Genomic DNA, 19,594 nt, shown 5'->3' on the forward strand with positions numbered 1-19,594 from the left:
ACACCTGGGCCCACCGGTTCCTGGTTTCCTGGTGGGCCAGTCCGACACTGATGGTGCAAATTTATAAAGCAGTGTAAAATGTTGTGTGCCTTAATAAATGTAAAATGAATGGTGTATTTAGAGTACAAAACTCCACCACAGTCACTATGGGGGTTATTTACTAAACTCTGAATGCAAAAATCACGAAAAAATCTGACTTAAAAAAATCACGAATTTTTCAGAATTTTTTAAACCCCGAGGATGGAAAAGTCTGAATCTGAAAATCCAGCATCTCAGACCTGTCGAGGTTTCATATAAGTCAATGGGAGAAGTCCCAATGATTTTTTGATGTGCGCTGGTTTTTTGGCAATACCCCAAAGTTTTCAGACAAAATTCTGAGTTTATAGGTGAAAAATCCGAAAAAATCTTGAAAATTGGATGAAAAATCTGAAAAAAATGTGAAAATTTAATTTTTCACGATTTATTCGGATTTTTTCACCGCAAACAAAATTTTCGGGAAAGTGTAATAATAAATAAGCCCAAAAAACCTGTGCGGATTTGGTCTGAGTTTTTTTTCCAGAAAATATTAAGATAAATTTGGACTTTGATAAATAACCCCCTATGTGTTAATTAATGTAATGCAACTGTGAAGACGCAATGGTGTATGTATTTTGTACTGCCAGACTAACAAAATACATTTTGCTATCATTTTATCCCACCTCCAGACCTGGTCTAAACCTTTGAAGTCAATGAGAAAAACTATGAGTGCAAAGAAATCTTGGTTGGAAAATTGGTGTATAAAGCTGTGTATAAGCACTGGCACCCGTGTCACTTTTTATGCTGCTATTTACTAGCCAACACCTTTTTCTATGCCAGAATTTTACACTCAGCTACACATACACATAAAATCTTTAAACACATTTTTTACAAGTAAGTACCATGATTTAAAATGTTTATTCAGGAAAAATCATATTATGTCACACACACATACAAGCATGTTTATATGTATTCATTTACACACATACAAATGAATACCAGATTGTCATAAAGCTGCTGCTGTGTATTTCAAATAAAGGGCCATGATAATGAACATCTCCATCATGGAGCAACATGCTGGGCTGGATAGCAGCCACCTAGTATAATTGATCTCAATATAGCATTAAAATGAGATACAGCTTTTGTCTGAAACTTTACAGGAAACTATCATTAAAATTTCATTATCAGTTTTACAGTTAAGTGCAATCTTTAAGGGCAAGTATCACAAAGCAAACAATTTAATAAGCTGTAGTGCAGGTCTGGACTGAGAATTAAAATAGGCCCTGGCATTTCAGTTACACAGAGGCCCAATCAGCCCACATAGAGGCCCAAACAGCCACCACCAGCCCAGTAAATGCTGACTTTCTATGGGACCTTATAGCAGCCCCTCTTGTATTTGCCAGAACCCACAGATTGCCAGTTCTGGCCTGCTGTAGTGAAATGCAGAGCGCTGTGCAGGCTGGAAGGCCAGATGCAGTGGCTGTATAGATACTGTATATCTATCTCTATGTACCTATCAGCATCTCATCATTTGTCCCACCCATTTTCAGTGCCGTCTTTCATTATTCGTAGCTCACGGCATGTTTCCCACCCATCCTGCCAAAAAGACAAATGCAAATGACTACTTAAATTACTTCTTTGGATTAAAGAGGATGTAACCCTCACTTTCCAATATATATTATTATGATTATTCTTTATTTATATAGCAGCAATGTAATATGGAGCACTACTTATATAGAGAAAACTCAAAGTCCCAGCCACAGTGATGCCTACCAATAAAACTCCAGGTTCTAAGCATTTTTAATAATATAGTACTTTTTAGATGGTGGAAACAAAGCAACCCTTGAATTAGAACACACAAACTTTGTGCAGATTTTTGGAATTGTACTTTAACTTTATTTCAATGTTCTTTATTTTGTGTCTAGAGGGTGTTTCCCAAATTATAATCAGGTTTTTTTTCCAGTTGATTGAATTCACTTTCCTGGAAGTGCAAATTCAATTGATTTTCAGTAGACTGCGACCTGATTCTATATTTGGCAACGAAAATTGCAACGATTATTGATCGACAGAAATGGATCTTTCCAGAAAACTTTGTTAATGAATCTGCCCGTAAATTACATTCAGTAACAAAAAAAGGATTAGCTCATCAAAAAGACTAAGTAATAGTTATGTGCAATTACAAAAAAGTCTTATTTTTAAAAATGATTTCCTTTACACGTAATAATAAGATGGTACCTTGTACCTGTAGCCCTATTCTGCTATCTAGCACTGATTTCCTTCCTTGTGGTGCTAAAGGAGTCCTGTGTCTCTGCTATATGTGTGTGCAAGTACACAATAAAATGGCATGCTTCCATTCAGGGTCAGGACATACTGGACTGTAATATTACTCCGTGAGAACTTCTCTGATCCACAATCAGACACAGGTACAGGTATGGGACCTGTTATCCAGAATGCTTGGAACCTTGGATTTTCCATATAATGGATCTTTCTGTAATTTGGAACTTCATACCTTAAGTCTACTAGAAAATCATGTAAACATTAAATAAACCCAATAGGCTGGTTTTGCTTCAAATAAGGGTTAATTATATATTAGTTTGGATCAAGTACAAGCTACTGTTTTATTATTACAGAGAAAATTATTTAAAAAAAATTATTATTGGATTATTTGGATAAAATGGAGTCAATAGGAGACAGCTTTTCTGTAATTCAGAGCTTTCTGTATAAGTGGATTCTGGATAACAGATCCTATACCTAAGGTGGAAAGGTTTATTTGCAATAACTTTAAATAACATGCACACATATGGAATTCTTTACAGTCTCTCTCTTTTTAGATGGGTGCTGTTTATAGTCACACAAATGATCAGCATCTGCTTCTAACACATAATCATCCAGTGCATACTCATAAGCTTCAGTATAAGAGATAACAACACCCCAGAGGTAGCATTGCCTTGCCTTTGGTGCCTAATCCCCACTGAAAGTGAATTTCACAGGGGTGTCACGCTCCAAGGATCTCTCAAGGATCTATCCCTGAGCCTAACTGCTTGAGTCCCTAAACCAGTGACCTTGTCACTACAGGGTACTAACCCTCAAAGTCTCCTTGTCTAAATTGCTGGCTGATCACTAAATAACTCCCAATCCCATCTTTCACTCCTAGGGGTTTATTTATCAAAATCCAAAAAGTTCTCACTATTTTCTGAAAACTAATCTGACCAAATCAGCACAGACTTCCCCCCCCTATTTATCAATACATTTTTCATAAAATTCGTTGTGTGGGAAAAAAACTCAATAAAATCATGAAAAAATCTGAATCCTTCGATTTTTTTGGATTTGCATCGAAAACTGCAACTTTTTCGGATTTGATGCACAAAATCTAAAATTTTTCGAATTTGACGCCCGAAAACCACAAAATCTTCATATTGAAAGAAACCCTGCGCAGATCAGTATATGACTGTGACATCTGTCATTGACTTCTACATGAACTTGGTAGGTCTGAGTTAGAATACTTTTTATTCAAACTTTAACACCATCGGAGTTTAATAAAGCTCGAAACATTCAGGGGCCCATTCACTAAGTTTGAGTGAAGAAATCGAGGAAAAATAGTTCGAATTTCGAATGTTTTTTTTGGCTACTTTGACCATCGAATAGGCTACTTCGACCTTCGACTACGACCTTCGAATCGAACGATTCGAACTAAAAATCGTTCGAATATTCGACCATTCGATAATCAAAGTACTGTCTCTTTAAAAATTTCTTCGACCCCCTAGTTCGCCACCTAAAACCTACCGAGGCCAATGTTAGCCTATGGGGAAGGGCCCATAGGCTTGCTAACAATTTTCTGATCGAAGGATAATCCTTCGATCGATGGATTAAAATCCTTCGAATCGTTCTATTCGATCGAACGAATTGCACAAAATCCTTCGACTCCGATTTTAATTTGGCAGTCGAATATCGAGGGTTAATTAACCCTCGATATTCGACCCTTGATACATCTGCCCCTCAATGTTTTTTTCTATGATAAAATTGTATTTTTCCCCTTTAAAAGTGTGACCAGAAAAAGTTGGACTTTAATAAATAAGCCCCCCAAAGTGACAATAACAGAACTGCCCTTGCTCTTACTTCACCTATTCTGGAACCTGCCTTTGTTTTAGGCTCGATGGAGCACCACGATAGCACCTTCTCCAACAGGTGTGCAGACCAAAAAGTGACATGTAACATTCCCATTTTATAAAATAGAACATTGACATCTACTGGCCAGTCACTGAAATGCACGCAGAATTCTTCCACACAGGATTCTATACCTGTAACTGAGAACCTAGTCTAGCTGACTAAATTATGGAGAGGGGACCAAAAGGACATAAAGGTTGGCAAAACCTTTACCCTCTTACATACTGACTATGCTACATAAATCCATATTGGTAACAATACAATCCAATATAGTTTATTTCATGTTAAAATGTTTTTAGTAGAATTATAATATAGAGATCAAATTATGAAAAGATCTATCAAGAAAACCTCAAGTCCCAAGCATTCAGTATAACAGATTCAATAACTGTTCTACCAACATATGCAGCATTTAATAGACATTGTACCTTATATCCATCAGTTCCTGGTCAAGTGGAGATGGCAATGTAATTATTATCAATATAATCAATATTCAAACAATGAATCTATCTGATTTTTATTATTTATTTATATAAATGACATGCAGATCATGCATTAGTTTGTATCAAAGCCACAACCCTAATGTGGTCATGCAAGAAATGATAACAACTTTGCTGTTGGGCTGCCAACAAATAATACCAGGTGTATAAGCAATTAATATCATGTAAAAGGCAGGCCAGTAACTCAATTATATGACAGATGAAGGACTATAGCATATACTGTATAATACACCTTTTGAAAAACTGTGTCCCAAAAAAAGTTTCCCGGAAAGAATTTATGTTACCATTTATATAGTGCAGGATTACAAATGGATTGTAAAGGATGGTTTTATAGACCTGCCAACATACCACTTTGAGTAGGGACACTTGTGTGGGTTGTGCTAAAATCTCTGCAGCCCTAGATCAGGTTACATCAGATGTAGATCATTATGCTCCCTCAATTAATGGAAATGTTGGAAGGAATACACCTAGTATGGGATTACTGAAATTTCAATGTAGGTCTGCACATTTTTCAAACGCTTCCCAATTTTAAGTGGAAGGCAGAGAAGAATAATGATATCCTTGGCCTTTAAAAAGCACAAAAAATGGGTCAACAGCTAATTAAAACCTTTATAATAAAAATGCAAAAAAGCTAAAGCTAGAGCTAGCCAGTAGCCAACAGATAGGATTAGCTGCTTGATGTTCCCATTCTAAAAGAAACAGAAAGAATTTTGTTTTAGGTAAAATTATTTCTTAATGTAGCTGAAAGTGTCTCTCCAGCTAAATTTAGGGGTAAATAAAAATGAATAAGGTTTCTGCTCAAACATTCTTCTTCTCTCTAGGCTGAACCCAAACAAGTAAGAACAAAAACACACATAAAAGCAGAAAAAAAAATAACAGATAACAAGATATCACAATAGTGACTGCATGAATTAATTTCTCTCCTCTTTAATAGTAGTGATGGGCGAATCTGTCGCGTTTCGCTTCGCCGAATAATTCGCGAATTTCCAGCGAAATTCGCGAAACGGCGAAAAATTCGCGAAACGAGTCGCGCGGGCCGATTTTGTCGCGCGTCAAAAATATTTTGTCGCGGACGCAAGTATGAGTTTTAACGCGCGACGTTATTTTTGACGCGCAGTGCAATTTGATGAAGCCCATCTTCTATGGGTGTTTTGTTTGTATAACCTTTTTTCATCTTTGGGCCTACAAATAAAAATTTTCCCCTTAGTTTCAAGCTTTGTAGTCTGTGATGATAAATGAACATGGTATCTTTTGCTTTGTGTCTGAATGTGCTGAATTGGATTGGACTCCATGGGAAGACCAATACACATGCGTGTTTCACTTAGTATACTGCTACACACATGCCCTGCATTGTTAGAGGACTCCTATCTTGAAAAAATGGCTCCCATTTTGCAAGTTTCTTAAACTTTTAACGTTTGTGGATTTTTTCACATTACCTCTGGTCAACTGGTAATGGTATCTACTACTACTCTATATCTCTGTTTAACCAAAAAGTACCATCTGTACTTCATATATCTAATAGTAGATTACTAACACAAGTACAACTAATAAATCTGAACAGATAGTATCTGGATGCTTTGTATTTCAGATAAAAATGAATAAACCATATGTTTATGTGAATGAACCTTATATTTACATCATGTAATTGTAATGATTCTGAAATACTATGTAATGTAATTTTAATGACTCCGATTAAGAATAGTCATCGTTGTGTTATTAGAATCCAAACAATTCCAAGTACCATGTGAGTATTAGTTTAGTCAAATGAAAAATGAACTCAAAATATAGAGATATAAAAAAAATTTTTAATTTACAACATACACTGGTGCCCGCTGCAGATGAGGTAGCCTGGGTCAGCCAGTCTACCACTGCCTCTGCCTGCTGCGACCGTATGGGTCGCGAAGCAGTGGCAAAAAAATCGGGCACAGTCCTACGTGGACCAGTTGCCCCGCTGCTGCGACCCACAGCCACCTGCTGCTGTGGCATTTGCTGCTGCTGTTGTTGCGGGTGCTGCTGCTGTTGTTGCAGCTGCTGCTGCTGTTGTTGTTGCAGCTGCTGCTGTTGTTGTTGCAGCTGCTGCTGTTGTTGTTGCAGCTGCTGCTGTGATGGCAGCTGCTTTGATGGCAGCTTGTGCTGCGACTGATTTACAGTGCCCAGACTGGGCATGGCACATGGCTGTTGTGGGGTTGGATGCCCACGGCCAGCACCACGGCCTCTTCCTCGGCCACCCCTCCCTATCCCACCCTTCTTCCCACCACCACCACCACCACCCATCCCCCCTCTCCCACGGCCCGTCATATTGGGCAACTAAACTTAAAAAAAAAAATATATATATAAGGGGGGGGTTTGGATATTTCGGGGAAGGAAAGGAGAAAAAAAATAAAACCCTCAACTAAATCCCCTCAGCAGAAGTGTGCACCCACAAGGAGTACACACACCAGCACAGACAAAGACAAAGACAGTTAGCCCTAAAAAGGGCTATTGGGTGGTGAGCAGGCAAGCAGAAGAGGGAAAACAGTAAACTGAAATCCACAACCTCCACTTGCACTGACTCAGAAAAAAAAAAAGCTCTCTACACAAACTCCACTAGCTAAATCACACACAAATCTCTCACTATCCTGCTCTCTCTACCTCTACCAGAAACGCCACGAGTAATGGCCGCCTCTGCAGCTCCTTATATAGCCAGTGGGTTGGCTCAGGGATGGCTCACATCTTATTGGCTGCTGTGGGTGATGTTTAGTTTGTCGCGCGTCTTTTTGTTTTGACGCGCATTAGCGGCGTCGCGGCTCGTCGCGCGACGAAATTTTCGACGCGCGGCGAAACGAGTCGCGAGGCGAATTTTTGCCGCAATTTCGCGAAAAATTCGCCCGCGGCGAAACGCAGAAATTCGCCGCGAATTTAACCATGGCGAATTTATTCGCCCATCCCTATTTAATAGTACTCAACTCCTTCAAGGCATGATTTTTAGGACTCGGCTCAGTATTGCCAATAATTTAGTACAGTATACATGACTTCCAAAATGAAACACTACATTTTGGTTTTATAGCCACACAGTTTGCACAGGGTTGCAATGTGCCCATCCAAGCCTAACTATCATTATTACTGAGCTGTTCTTATTATAATTGCCTAAACGAACACAGGCATTACAGAAAATCTAATTATCTGCTTCTTTTTTTTGTAAGGGGGAAAATGTGCAAGTCCTTAGAGGGATACTGTTGCAGGAAAACATAATTTTTCAAAATACATCAGTTAATAGTGCTGCTCCAGCATAATTCTGTACTGAAATTTTGACATTTGACATGGGTCTAGACATGATGCCCATTTCCCAGGTGCCCCCAATCATGTCATTTGATAACTGTTACAATGCAAGTTGAAGTGATATCACCATCCTCCCTTCACCCCCACCCCAGCAGGACATGAACAGAACAATGAGCAGCTAAGCAGCTCCCTGACACCTCTGCTGAACCATTTGTTTGCATTGCTAAAAGTGTCCCCTTCTTTTTCCTGCTTGGTTACTTTTCCTCATGTCTACCACTAGGTGAGACAAGGGAGCACAACACATTGAAGTACAATGAGAAGGACAAAAACAATAGCTTTCTCAAAGCAGTTCTATCCTGAAGTGATGGCTCCTTCTCAAAGTTCAGAATCAGGCACAATGCTCTGATATGGCTGCCTCCACACCAATATTACAGCTAAAACAAAATACATTTGTTGGTTCAAGAATAAAATTTGAAATGCTAGAGTGAATAATTAGCAATGTAAACAGTGTAATTTAGAAATAAATTGTAAACCATAAAAAATCGAGACAGAATCCCTTTAAGTTTTAAAAAATTATCTATCTTTTATAACAAATCAGTTAGTGGTCCTAGCATACACAGAATATATTAAAACACAATTCTTCTAATATATATTCAGGCCACCAGGAAAATGAGCTATATAGCAAGTATGGAAACCACCTATTGTGAAATGATATTATAAGTCAACGAGGAGTTCAATGACCAAATAAAATCACAAGGCCAGAGGCCACATATCTTACAACAGGGTACATTACTAATATAATACACACGTTTCAGTGAGCCATGTGACAGAAATTACATCACTAAACAGTGAACACTGATTACAATGGATGACATCACTATGCATCTTTTAGAATGATATAATTTATGGATAATTGTCGCTCTTGTCTGTTATAACAATGAAATAAATAGTTTGTAATACTAATATAACAGCGACATTGCTGCCTCAGTTTGATGCAAAATTTTGTTGTTCAATTATGGACATATGTATAAAACAGATTCATGAAGAGCCTAATATTTTCCATATTTTTCAATATGTAATTGAGGGGCAGATTTATCAATATTCAAAAAATACAAAAAATCAAATTTTTATATTTTCCAATAATCTCAAGTTTTTTTCTATATTTCTTAAAAGCTATAAAAATTCAAGATTTAGTAAGTGTAAAAAAAACACAAAAACCTCTAATACAAAAATTTGACAAGTTGTTGAGGTCCTATAGAAGTCAATAAGAGCTGCTCTGATCTTTCAGATGTTTTGGGATTTTAAGAGGTTTCATAACATGCAAGTCATTTCTGTATTTTTTTATTTCTTAAAATAATTTCCTGTGTGTCAGAGTATGAGGTTGGATTACTCTGAGCTGAAAGGAAACTTCCTGGCTATGTGATCGGGCACTTTAGCTGTTTCCCTTCAGAATGAAACTTAATTTAATTTTTATAACAGGGGAAGCTAATCATAAAGTAACTACTTTACATAATAATTTGCCCTCAAAAATGTTATTTGAATAGAAGTTTAAAAGAATGCTATATTGAGCCGTAACAGTAGAAAAACATGTTTCTATTTTTGGGACAGATTATGTTTTTAAGCAAATTGGAAGTCAATTTTTTTCATATTTATTTTTCATATCTTCATCACTTCTAGTTAATGATTTGGTAATAATGTATTGACCTGCTGTTTCTTGAATAAAAATAAATTCATCATTATTTGCACGGTATCCTAACACTCACATCCTGCATGCCACACTGTACTGTAAGTATGCTGTAATCATCTGACTTCAGATTATTTTATTTAAGAATTAGGCGTCCTACTTGTCTGCTGATTAAAATAACAGCTTCACACTGTGCTGCTTTTAACTCAAGATGGCAGCTATAATAATCAGATCCTACATAAGAATGAATGATAAATCAAAGATAATCTATTTACATATGTTCAATATTTATGTCTCTTGCGCTGATGTTTGATTTTCAAAAGGCATGAAATCGTGTTAAACTATTTAACAGTATGAGGTTTAAAGCAGGGTTTTAATGGCATGCAAACTAGATACCGTATATACTCGAGCATAAGCCGAGTTTTTCAGCATCCAAAATGTGCTGAAAAAGTCTACCTCGGCTTATACTCGGGTCAGTGGGCAGTAGCTGAGATTGCAGTCACTTTTAATCATTCCTATACCAACAGTTCACTTGGGGAGAGACTGCAATATCCCACAATGCCCTCTGTTGGTTATATGAAAGAATAACAGTGCGCCCTCTGTTGGTTATATGAAAGAATAACAGTGACTGCAAAATCACACAGCACCCTCTGTTGGTTATATGAAAGAATAACAGTGCGCCCTCTGTTGGTTATATAAAAGAATAACAGTGACTGCAATATCACACAGCGCCCTCTGTTGGTTATATGAAAGAATAACAGTGACTGCAATATCAGACAGCGCCATCTGTTGGTTATATGAAAGAATAACAGTGACTGCAATATCACACAGCACCCTCTGTTGGTTATATGAAAGAATAACAGTGTGCCCTCTGTTGGTTATATGAAATATTAACAGTGATGGCAATATCACACAGCACCCTCTGCACATGGTAGTGGGACAGTGGGACAATGCACACAGTAATTCGGTTGGCAATTCTCTGTCACCATCATCACCAAAGAAGTCCGGTTGATCGCTGGGGGGGTCGCTTTGGCAGAATGTGCGCTGCTGGGAGACAGGGCTGTAGTTGTGTCTAGGCTTATACTAGAGTAAATACGTTTTCCCAGTTTTCATAGGTAAAATTAGGTACCTCGGCTTATACTCGGGTCGGCTTATACTCAAGTATATACGGTAGTTAACTTTTGATGAAAAATAAAATATTACAATTATTATTGTATAACAAGGTAACTAACCTCCCCTAGTGTAAGTACATAAAATGAGGTGCAGCTACTATTACAAGTGTAAAAGCACCATTAATTATGAACAATTTCAATTAGTAGTTAATGATTAAATAATGATGTTTTGTCCCAGATAGCTCAGGAACAAATAAATATTAGGGCTCCTGTATGAACACAAGCAAAGCTTTAATTTCGATGACACGTTGAGTGTAGTATTTATAAATGTACTTGAGTCCATTTACATTCACTGTATACAGTACATTGGTTTGGGAGAGAGCCATTATGTCTGAGTAATGCATTGGGTGCAAAAGTATGCATGGACACCAGGGAAGGTACCACCATGGTAATTTCAGAGTTCCCCTAACAAATAACAGGACCCACTGGAAATAATGCAATCCATGCTACTACTATGGGTGCTGCAACTTGCATGTGATTTGCCAAATATCAATCTACATTACACCCTGAGCCAGTTTGCGTGGGACAGAGAGACATGTAAAACAGTACATTATATGTAGGATGTTTGCTTTTGATAAAGCTTATTGAAGAAAATATGGGCTGGGCAGCTAATTGGCAAATAAGACAGTGCTGTTACCTTTGCAAACATATCTTAATGCTTGCCACACTCTACATCCATATTATTTGGATCTATGCATATAAACTTGTATAGTCAATTATTGTAATTATTTCCTATGCAGAATAATAAATAAGGAATCTCCTACTGAGCTATAAGAGTCATGTTATGTCACCTCTTGCCTGTGGTCTTGTGTATCTGTTACCTTGGAACTCCTCAGGACTCATAATATTTTTCTTACACACAGTAGGAAACCTTTATTCCTTATATTAGTCCTTTTTATTGTTTATTTATAAATTGCTTAGAATTTATCACAGAGTTGTACAAGCATGGGAAATAAAAACTGTAAAATAAACATATGAATTATGTACTGTACATTATAAAGAGAAAACCACTCTAGAGATTAAACAGCGTTCAAATAGCAGCACATTTCTTGTGGTACCATATGAGAAATTCTCTCTGAAGCTTCACCCTACTTTTGATTAAGATTGGCCATCTGTGGGCAGCTCCCCATATCTTAAAAAAATTGATCTAAACGACTTATGCCTTTCTTATTTAGGCCACATTGCAGACTGAAAAAAGGCAGAAAAGTAACAAAAAGTTATCCTTGAGAAAGAGCACAGTCGGTGTTCAAATTTTTTCAATTAATATATACCAGTTGAAAAGTTAAAGTTGTTTAAATATGTCTATTTGTAACATATTAGCATGGCATTCACATACTGACTCCACCAAGTCTCTGTGCAGAACAGATGAACTCTACAGTCTTGTGCCAGTTGCTCCTTTGATGCATTGGTTGCAAGAAAACCTTGTACCTAACAACTGCCTTTGCAGTTCATTGCACTCACGGAGCTAGGAACTTGAATTTTCCATTCGTACTTTTTTTTATTCATATTTTGTAAATAAATTCTATGACATTCAAAGTTTGTGAGTTTATTTGTGGTTTCAAAAACCTCTCAAACCACTAAAATACGACATCTGATAAATCACCCACAAATGTTTTAAATCATGAAAAAAAAATTCTGTGACCAAGTTTAAAAAAAACATAAAAAATAATATATAAAAAATTCAAGAAAATCATATAAATATCATAAATCAACCTACTTAATTTGTTGCAAATGCATTATGCTCTATGCTGTAGTAAGAAGTGTGTATGTGAATGTTTATGAGCTGTCCCTTTTGCACGCCAATCGCTAACAGGTGTCAGTCTTTGTTCCCAATTGCAAAGATTGTTTTAAACTTTGCCTCTTGAATCTAGTAAATGAGCCCTTAAAGTTCTTAAAACCCTTTAAATGGAATGTTTACTTTTCTCATCAGTTCAACATTAGCCTATGTGAATAGCAAGCAGTCCTGCAGCTGTTACTAAACTAAAACTCCAGCATCCATCAGCAGGAACTTTTGAGAATTTACATTTCTTAGCATTAAAGTAGCAACATAAAACTAATTTGACAATTTAATCCAGATTTTCAAAATGCTGTCTTGATTTTTCCAATATCATTCAAAAGGGTTTATTGGAGTGTAATTTTGTCACAGCTTTATGTCCCACCTGACATTATTGGAGTTTTCCTTTCTATGGTCTACATGAATAATCTAACATAGCTGCCATTTAAGGATAGGGAATGCTTACTGTATGTGCAGTATTTGTAAGCATTAACACTATTGAGTGCTCTTTCACTTAAACCGGTTTTATTCGTTTTTAGATTGCACTGATTTTAAATATTTGCAGTTTATGTTCTGTATATTATACCTGCCCCTTAGATTTGTTTTAAATGTGCACATTAACATTATATAAACTTCTCAATATCACTGATCTAGCTGCCCCTGCTCATTTGATTTGCCCTCATCTGACTTATAGGGGTTATTTATCAAAATTCCACATTTTCTCTTTAGTCTTTCCCTACAAGCTGCAAGCTGTATGGCTACAAACCTGACAAGGTGAATAGACATTTCTTGAGCAAATACAGTATGTACTAAACATTCACATATACCAATTTACACTGCTTTTTATGGAAGTTTATTCTTGCAGAGGTCTTTTTGATGAGCTATTCAAAGACCTGTTCAAACTTTTAGTTTGTCAGTTAAATGAACAGTAACACCCAAAAAAAATAAAGTCATATATTGTCCTCGCTGTTGGATTTACAGTATGTAGTAGTGCCATTTGTCCCAAATACATTCTGTAAACAAAAATATCCCCAGTACATAAAATGTATGTCTCTTATTGTACAGAAGTATTTGTGACAATATACATTTATAACACAATATACAACACCTATTTCTATTTAATAGTGAGAACACAATCTGTTTCGGCACAAAAGGACATCATTAAAATATAAACTCCATTCTATACATTTTAACAAGTAATCTGTCTCAGAAATGTATAACAGACTCCGTTATGTGTAAAGTTACTTACAGTATGAATTATGAAAAAAAAAAAATTATAAAACATTTATACTTTTGGCAGAAAGCAAGATTTTATAACACAGGATTCATTCTATCAGCAAAATGAAAACTTTGTTTTACAAAACTGATAAAACATCCATTTTTTTTAAAACAATACTGTCATTCACAGTATTGAACTAATAAGAACAAAGCTTTATTGCCCTGGAACAACCAAGATGAATAGTTGCCAGACCTGCTCCACATCGCTGCATGATCCCCAATGAATAGGGTACTATCTGTCCTGCAATAGAGGGCGCCCTTTAATCAGGTTCAGATTTCAGTTTTGCACACCCGGAAGCGGCCTCCACTGCAGGGTCCTAGGGGACTCCTCAATTGACCCTTCAGCCATCCCATTGAACCCCATTGTTACATACCGTAATGAAACACCAGGAAATGGTGAAAATTGCCACAGCATTTTATCAAATAAATAGGACCTTTCCAGAGATCGCCACTATGCTCTGCCGCTCCTCACTTGAGATCATCATGTCATTATTAGGCTGCCTCTACCTATAGAGAGGATGGCCCCAAACTCTGCTATGAGCTGGAGCTGCATCTCCCACCATGAGAGAAGTTTAGCAGCCCTACTGTTGGTCTGGAATCTGCAGTGTGTCGATGATAGGAAATCCAAGCAGGCTCTCACCTAGCATAAGCAGTAGTAGCATCTGTATCAATCAACCCACTGTGCAGTCACAGGAGAGGACCTCCTTTCTCCCTTTTCTCAATTTACCTGTGCTGTACTCTGGCAAGGTCCTACCACTGCTGTGACAAATAAAAAAAATACATTATCACATATCCACTGTTTTGATCCAGAGGAAGGCAAAAAAACCTCTGCCAATTATGCCTCAAGGGGAAAAAATTCCTTCCTGACTACAATGGCGATAGGAAACATTCCCTGGATCAAGCATTTGACATTCAGTTAACATGAATAATAAGGCGGGAATGGCTGGCTCTAATCAAAATCAATTAATTTATATCTGAAGTTCTAAAGCACTAACTATAGTGGTGCTTAAAATTGGTAGTGTCAAAACTACCGGGTAATGGCTCACTGAGTAGAAAGTTTGACCTGGGTGTACAGACCCCAGGTCTAGCACTTTAGTGTACAACCAATTAGAAATTTAAACTGTATAATAGTCAGCAGAGTTTCCACTCACCAAATAGACCAGGTGGCCCGGGTGCCATGCCCCGAACCCGTAGCTTGGGTAATATGTCCAAAGAAAATAATGTACACCCACTCCTGCAGCCACATCGGTTGGAGATAAAACTTGAAGCTTTATTTCATCTTGTTAAAAGAAATGCATCCTTTTAACAAGATGAAATAAAGCTTCACATTATTTTCTTTTAACATGAATTATAAAATGCAAACTCACTCATGTTTATACTGTATAACAGTACTAAAACCACAATATAACAGTACATGCAGGAATACATCCACATTTGCTTAATAATAGATATGAGAACATAAAGAGGAACTCCTGACATTTTACAAAATATGCAAAAAAGGTGAAGGTGGGTGGAAATGCTTCTAGCTGCTCAGAAGATAAGGAAGTGACATCACATCCCTGAATTTCTTAGCCCCCAGCTTGTCTTTTCACTGCCTTAACTCATTCTTTCTCATCCAATCACAGCTACATCTGATTCTGCCAATCTTTAAATATAAACCAGTGTAATCTGGCTGCTGGTCATTCCCTTATCATACAGCCCCTGCGTTTATAGCTTTAGGTCCACTTCGCTAGCGAATTTACGCCAGCACCTGTTAGTAAATCGGCGAAGTAACGAAATGACGTCACGCTGGCGAATTTGCACTAGCGTTAACCGCTTCGCGCAAAAGTGAATTTGCCCCCATACGTGCATAGGCCATGATGTTTAGTTGACGCACCAATGCACAGTGCATATTTAAGAACGAACATCACTTAGTCATATATGGAGAGATAAATGAGATTTCGGGGGGTTATTTATCAAAAATCAAATTTTTCTGATTATTTTATTTAAAGTCTGACCAAACTAGCATCCACGCTTTGACCTTATTTATTATTTAAAAAGCTTGATTTTATCTGATCAGGGAAAACTGGATAAAATTAATCAAAATCAAAATCTTACTATTTTTCCAGAATTGCTAGTTTTTTAAGTTATTTCCTGAAAAGCCAAAATTTTTGGGATTTTTGCCAGAAAAGCCTGAAATAGTCGGATTTTCGGGCTAATTCCAATGCAGACCAGAGAAACTTCCAAATGGGATAGGGACCTCGCCTATTGACATATACAACTCAGGTTGCAGGTCTGAGCAGATTTTTGGATTCTTGGATTTGCAGCCTCGGGGTGTAATTAATCTTGAAAATTTTAAGTTTTTTTTGTTTTCACAAAAAATGCTGATATTATAGCATTTGAACTTAAATAAATAACTCACTATATGTTACTGACTAAAAATCAGCTTTTAGCTGTCAACACAATGGTAGAGTGCCAATTAAAGTATTTTTTTCTAGGCTTCTTATGTGGCTGACAAGCAAATAGCAATGCTGTAAAAGTATATATTAACTGGCATCATACTGAGCAGAAACAGCAGAGGTAACTGGAAACTACACAGCAAAAAGAATTAAGAAATATTTTGCAATTATTTACAGAAAAAATCCAAGAACACATATAGCTGGACTGAAATTTAGTGTGAGACGAACTATTACAATATTATCAGGGATAAACGCTTATCATGGGTTTATGTCCTGTTTAATTGAAGGGGGTTGATCAACATAAAGAGGCACATCTAGCAAGGTTTTAGGTGGCGAATAGTCAAATTCTCTTCGACCCTTAATGAATCTGCCCCATATTTTTTAGTACAGTGTAGAAAGTGGAATTCTAAGATAATTTGCAGTTGGTCTTCATTTTTATTCTTTGTTGTCTTTAAATTATTAATGCTGCTGGGTTTGCAGTTCTTAGCCTTGGCACTTATCTGGTCTAGGGGTTGATTACTTTAGCCATGAAAGAAATGCAATCAATAAAAGGTCTTTGCTCCTCATTTTGGCGACCCTTCAAAATAAAAGCAGAGTTTAAACAACACTGTGACTTATGTCCCTGCAACCTGGCCATGAATAGTTCAGCTGCAGAACAAACAAACAGTCAAAGAGGTTCCATAGTCCCATGCTATCACTAATTTGCAATTATTGTCTATGAATTAATGTTCACCAGCAGTAGAGGGGACCCAGGTTAGACAGTACTACTTTGAAGCATGTGAGAAAACTAGTAATTTGGGTATCCCATAAAGTCAATCGCTGTTTAAGTTAATAATATGTTTTTGATCTAAATCTACTATAGATTGCATTCTAAAACTTTCACAAGGAGATAAAAAATGCACTGCTTCCCTTTCTCTGTCACTGTCTTGTTTCTAATAATCTATTCATAAACCTTCAGTTCATATTTTCCACATAACCAATCAATTTCACGTTATTACTTCCCTTTGTCTTTTTCTAGTTGCACCTCAAATCCTAAATATCTCTTCTGACGTTACTGTTAATGAAGGAAGCACTGTTGCACTACGATGTCTAGCCACCGGCCGACCTGAGCCAGCAGTGACGTGGAGACATTTCACTGGCAAATGTAAGTACCAATGAGGCGTTAACTTTACAGAGTTTAGACTATTCATTGACATTTTTTTTAACACAACTTGGTACAAGAGGCCTGTTTGAAGTCATTCTACTAAAGTTATTAGAATAATGTATATATCTACTGTATGTAGAAGAATGAAATGGTACCTATAAAGCAAAAGAGAATTAAAGCTTAACCAAAGAAGTAGACTAGAAATGTTGTACTTTATGTTTTGGGCTTCTGTACCAGCCCAAGGCAACCACAGGCCTCTATCAGGGAAGATCTGTATTTCTGAAGATGCCCCTGTAGCTCCCAATATTCTTTTCTGCTGATTCACTGCACATGCTCTGTGCTGCTGTCACTTATTGAGTTAAGGGACAGAATATACAGTATATATGTAAATAACATACAGAATATAAATGTCACAACATAGAGCTGATTAGTAATTAATATAGATAATTACTACATTGCAGCACATCAACCAGTGCAACTAGCATCAGAATGTAATTATCAGCCTGTAGCATCAGCTTATATTACAAGCCAATCTAATTTTTTGCTTGATAGTTTGCAACAACCGCTAAGCTTAGGTTCTCAACAGCTGCTCAGAGCTAGGATTGCCACCATTCTCCATGGGTAACTCCAGGTGGTGGGGCAGGGATGTGACAGGGCTGAACCATGATGGCTGAACAATGATGTATAGGGGCAGGCAGATGACATTAGGGGTGGGGCTATGATGTGGGGATCAGTGATTGGTCGATCAATCTCTGGGAATCCTGTCTGGATTTCCAAATTAGGAAGTTTTGCAGTCAAGTTATGCAGTCAAAACCCACTGAGCAACTCAAACTTTAGCCTGATGCAATAAGTTCAGTATATAAAATATGGCATGTTTATTAATATTCATTTTTATGTTTTCGTTCTCCTATAAATCTGACTGCAAGTGCAAGCTTTGCAAGAATATGCAATTGCATTTCTGTTTGCAAACATTATTACAGTACTAGACATTAAGCCCGTTAAATTAACGGGCGCTAGAACATATGTAGTCAAACATTCGCCAGAGACGTTCCGTGGGGCACATGCGCAGTAGCGCAATCCCACGGAAACAGGGACTGGACGCAGAGACACTTGAACTTTATTATATAGGATACAGTCGATGATGGTTGGGATATGAAAAAGGGAATGAGAGAATGGCTGTTGATAAAATCATCTCTAGTTGCAGACCCAGCACACACAGTCAGACGGCCTCTGATCAGAAATGTCCCTTTTATACACAAATGATGCCTATGAATAAGTGTTTATGACACAAAACGCGTCAGGCTGAGGACACAATAAACTCTTTTCTCTATGAATTGTTGCCTGGTGGAAGTTTGCATTTTTTGAGTGCCTGCTCCATATTGGTTCGTCGGTTTGTCTTCCCCCCCCCCCACCCGTGCTGAGGGCTCAGGGCGATGCACCTGGGCCACTTCTTTTATGTGGTGAGTAATTATTATACTGCTTGGAGACCCCAATACTACAGATGTATTTTTGTACACAAAGCTGCCTGTCTGATACAGCACTAAACCAGCAGCACACTCTTCCCCACTATCCATTGTTGTCTCAGCCCTCACATCTGTCTAGGCAACACCAGATGCTCACGAAATGTATTCCCTTCCTTCCAAAACCTGGCTGCTGATAGGATGACCTGGCTCATCCCCACACCACTCAATGAGCGTGAACTGTGAATGACAGGCAAGCTAGCCAATCGAACAGCAGGTCAGGCAGAGACAAAAATAGAAGCTTCCTGGCAGAGCGACACTAATCTTTCAGCTGATGTCACGACACGTCCGTCTAGTCACACTGTCATTTTTCCAAGAAGCCACCTATAGGCACACGTCTATGACATATGTTCGTCACTGATTCTGCCCCCATTAAGCATGGCCGCCGTTCAGTTCCTGATAACAGCCCTATTTGTTTTAGGAAAATGATTATGTCACAATCGGCCATACCGGTGCTTCCTTAATTTTGAGTGCTGTGTGGCGGAGCCAATCAAATGCGTGGTTCCGTCACCTCTTCTAACCAATCCAATGAGTGAGCCATGGACAGGAGGCAGGGCACAGCATCCTATTCAAGGCTGCCCTGCTCCCATAGAGGAACCCTAGGGTTGGTACTACCGTTTTTGCCCTGGCGGGGAGAAGACCCTGGTGCC

General features: G+C 37.7%; 1 protein-coding gene across 3 annotated transcripts in view; it reads left to right on the forward strand.

The window, feature by feature from the left end:
* LOC108697224 (opioid-binding protein/cell adhesion molecule homolog) overlaps positions 1-19,594 on the forward strand; it is a 591,521-nt gene that overhangs the window by 532,223 nt on the left and 39,704 nt on the right. For all 3 annotated transcript variants that reach the window (XM_041571289.1, XM_041571290.1, XM_041571291.1), the window contains one exon: positions 17,299-17,424. In XM_041571289.1, the coding sequence (XP_041427223.1) occupies positions 17,299-17,424 (126 nt within the window). The remainder of the gene's footprint in view (positions 1-17,298; positions 17,425-19,594) is intronic.

Source organism: Xenopus laevis, chromosome 7S (assembly GCF_017654675.1).
Source record: "Xenopus laevis strain J_2021 chromosome 7S, Xenopus_laevis_v10.1, whole genome shotgun sequence".
In the NCBI taxonomy this organism is placed as follows: Eukaryota; Metazoa; Chordata; class Amphibia; order Anura; family Pipidae; genus Xenopus; species Xenopus laevis.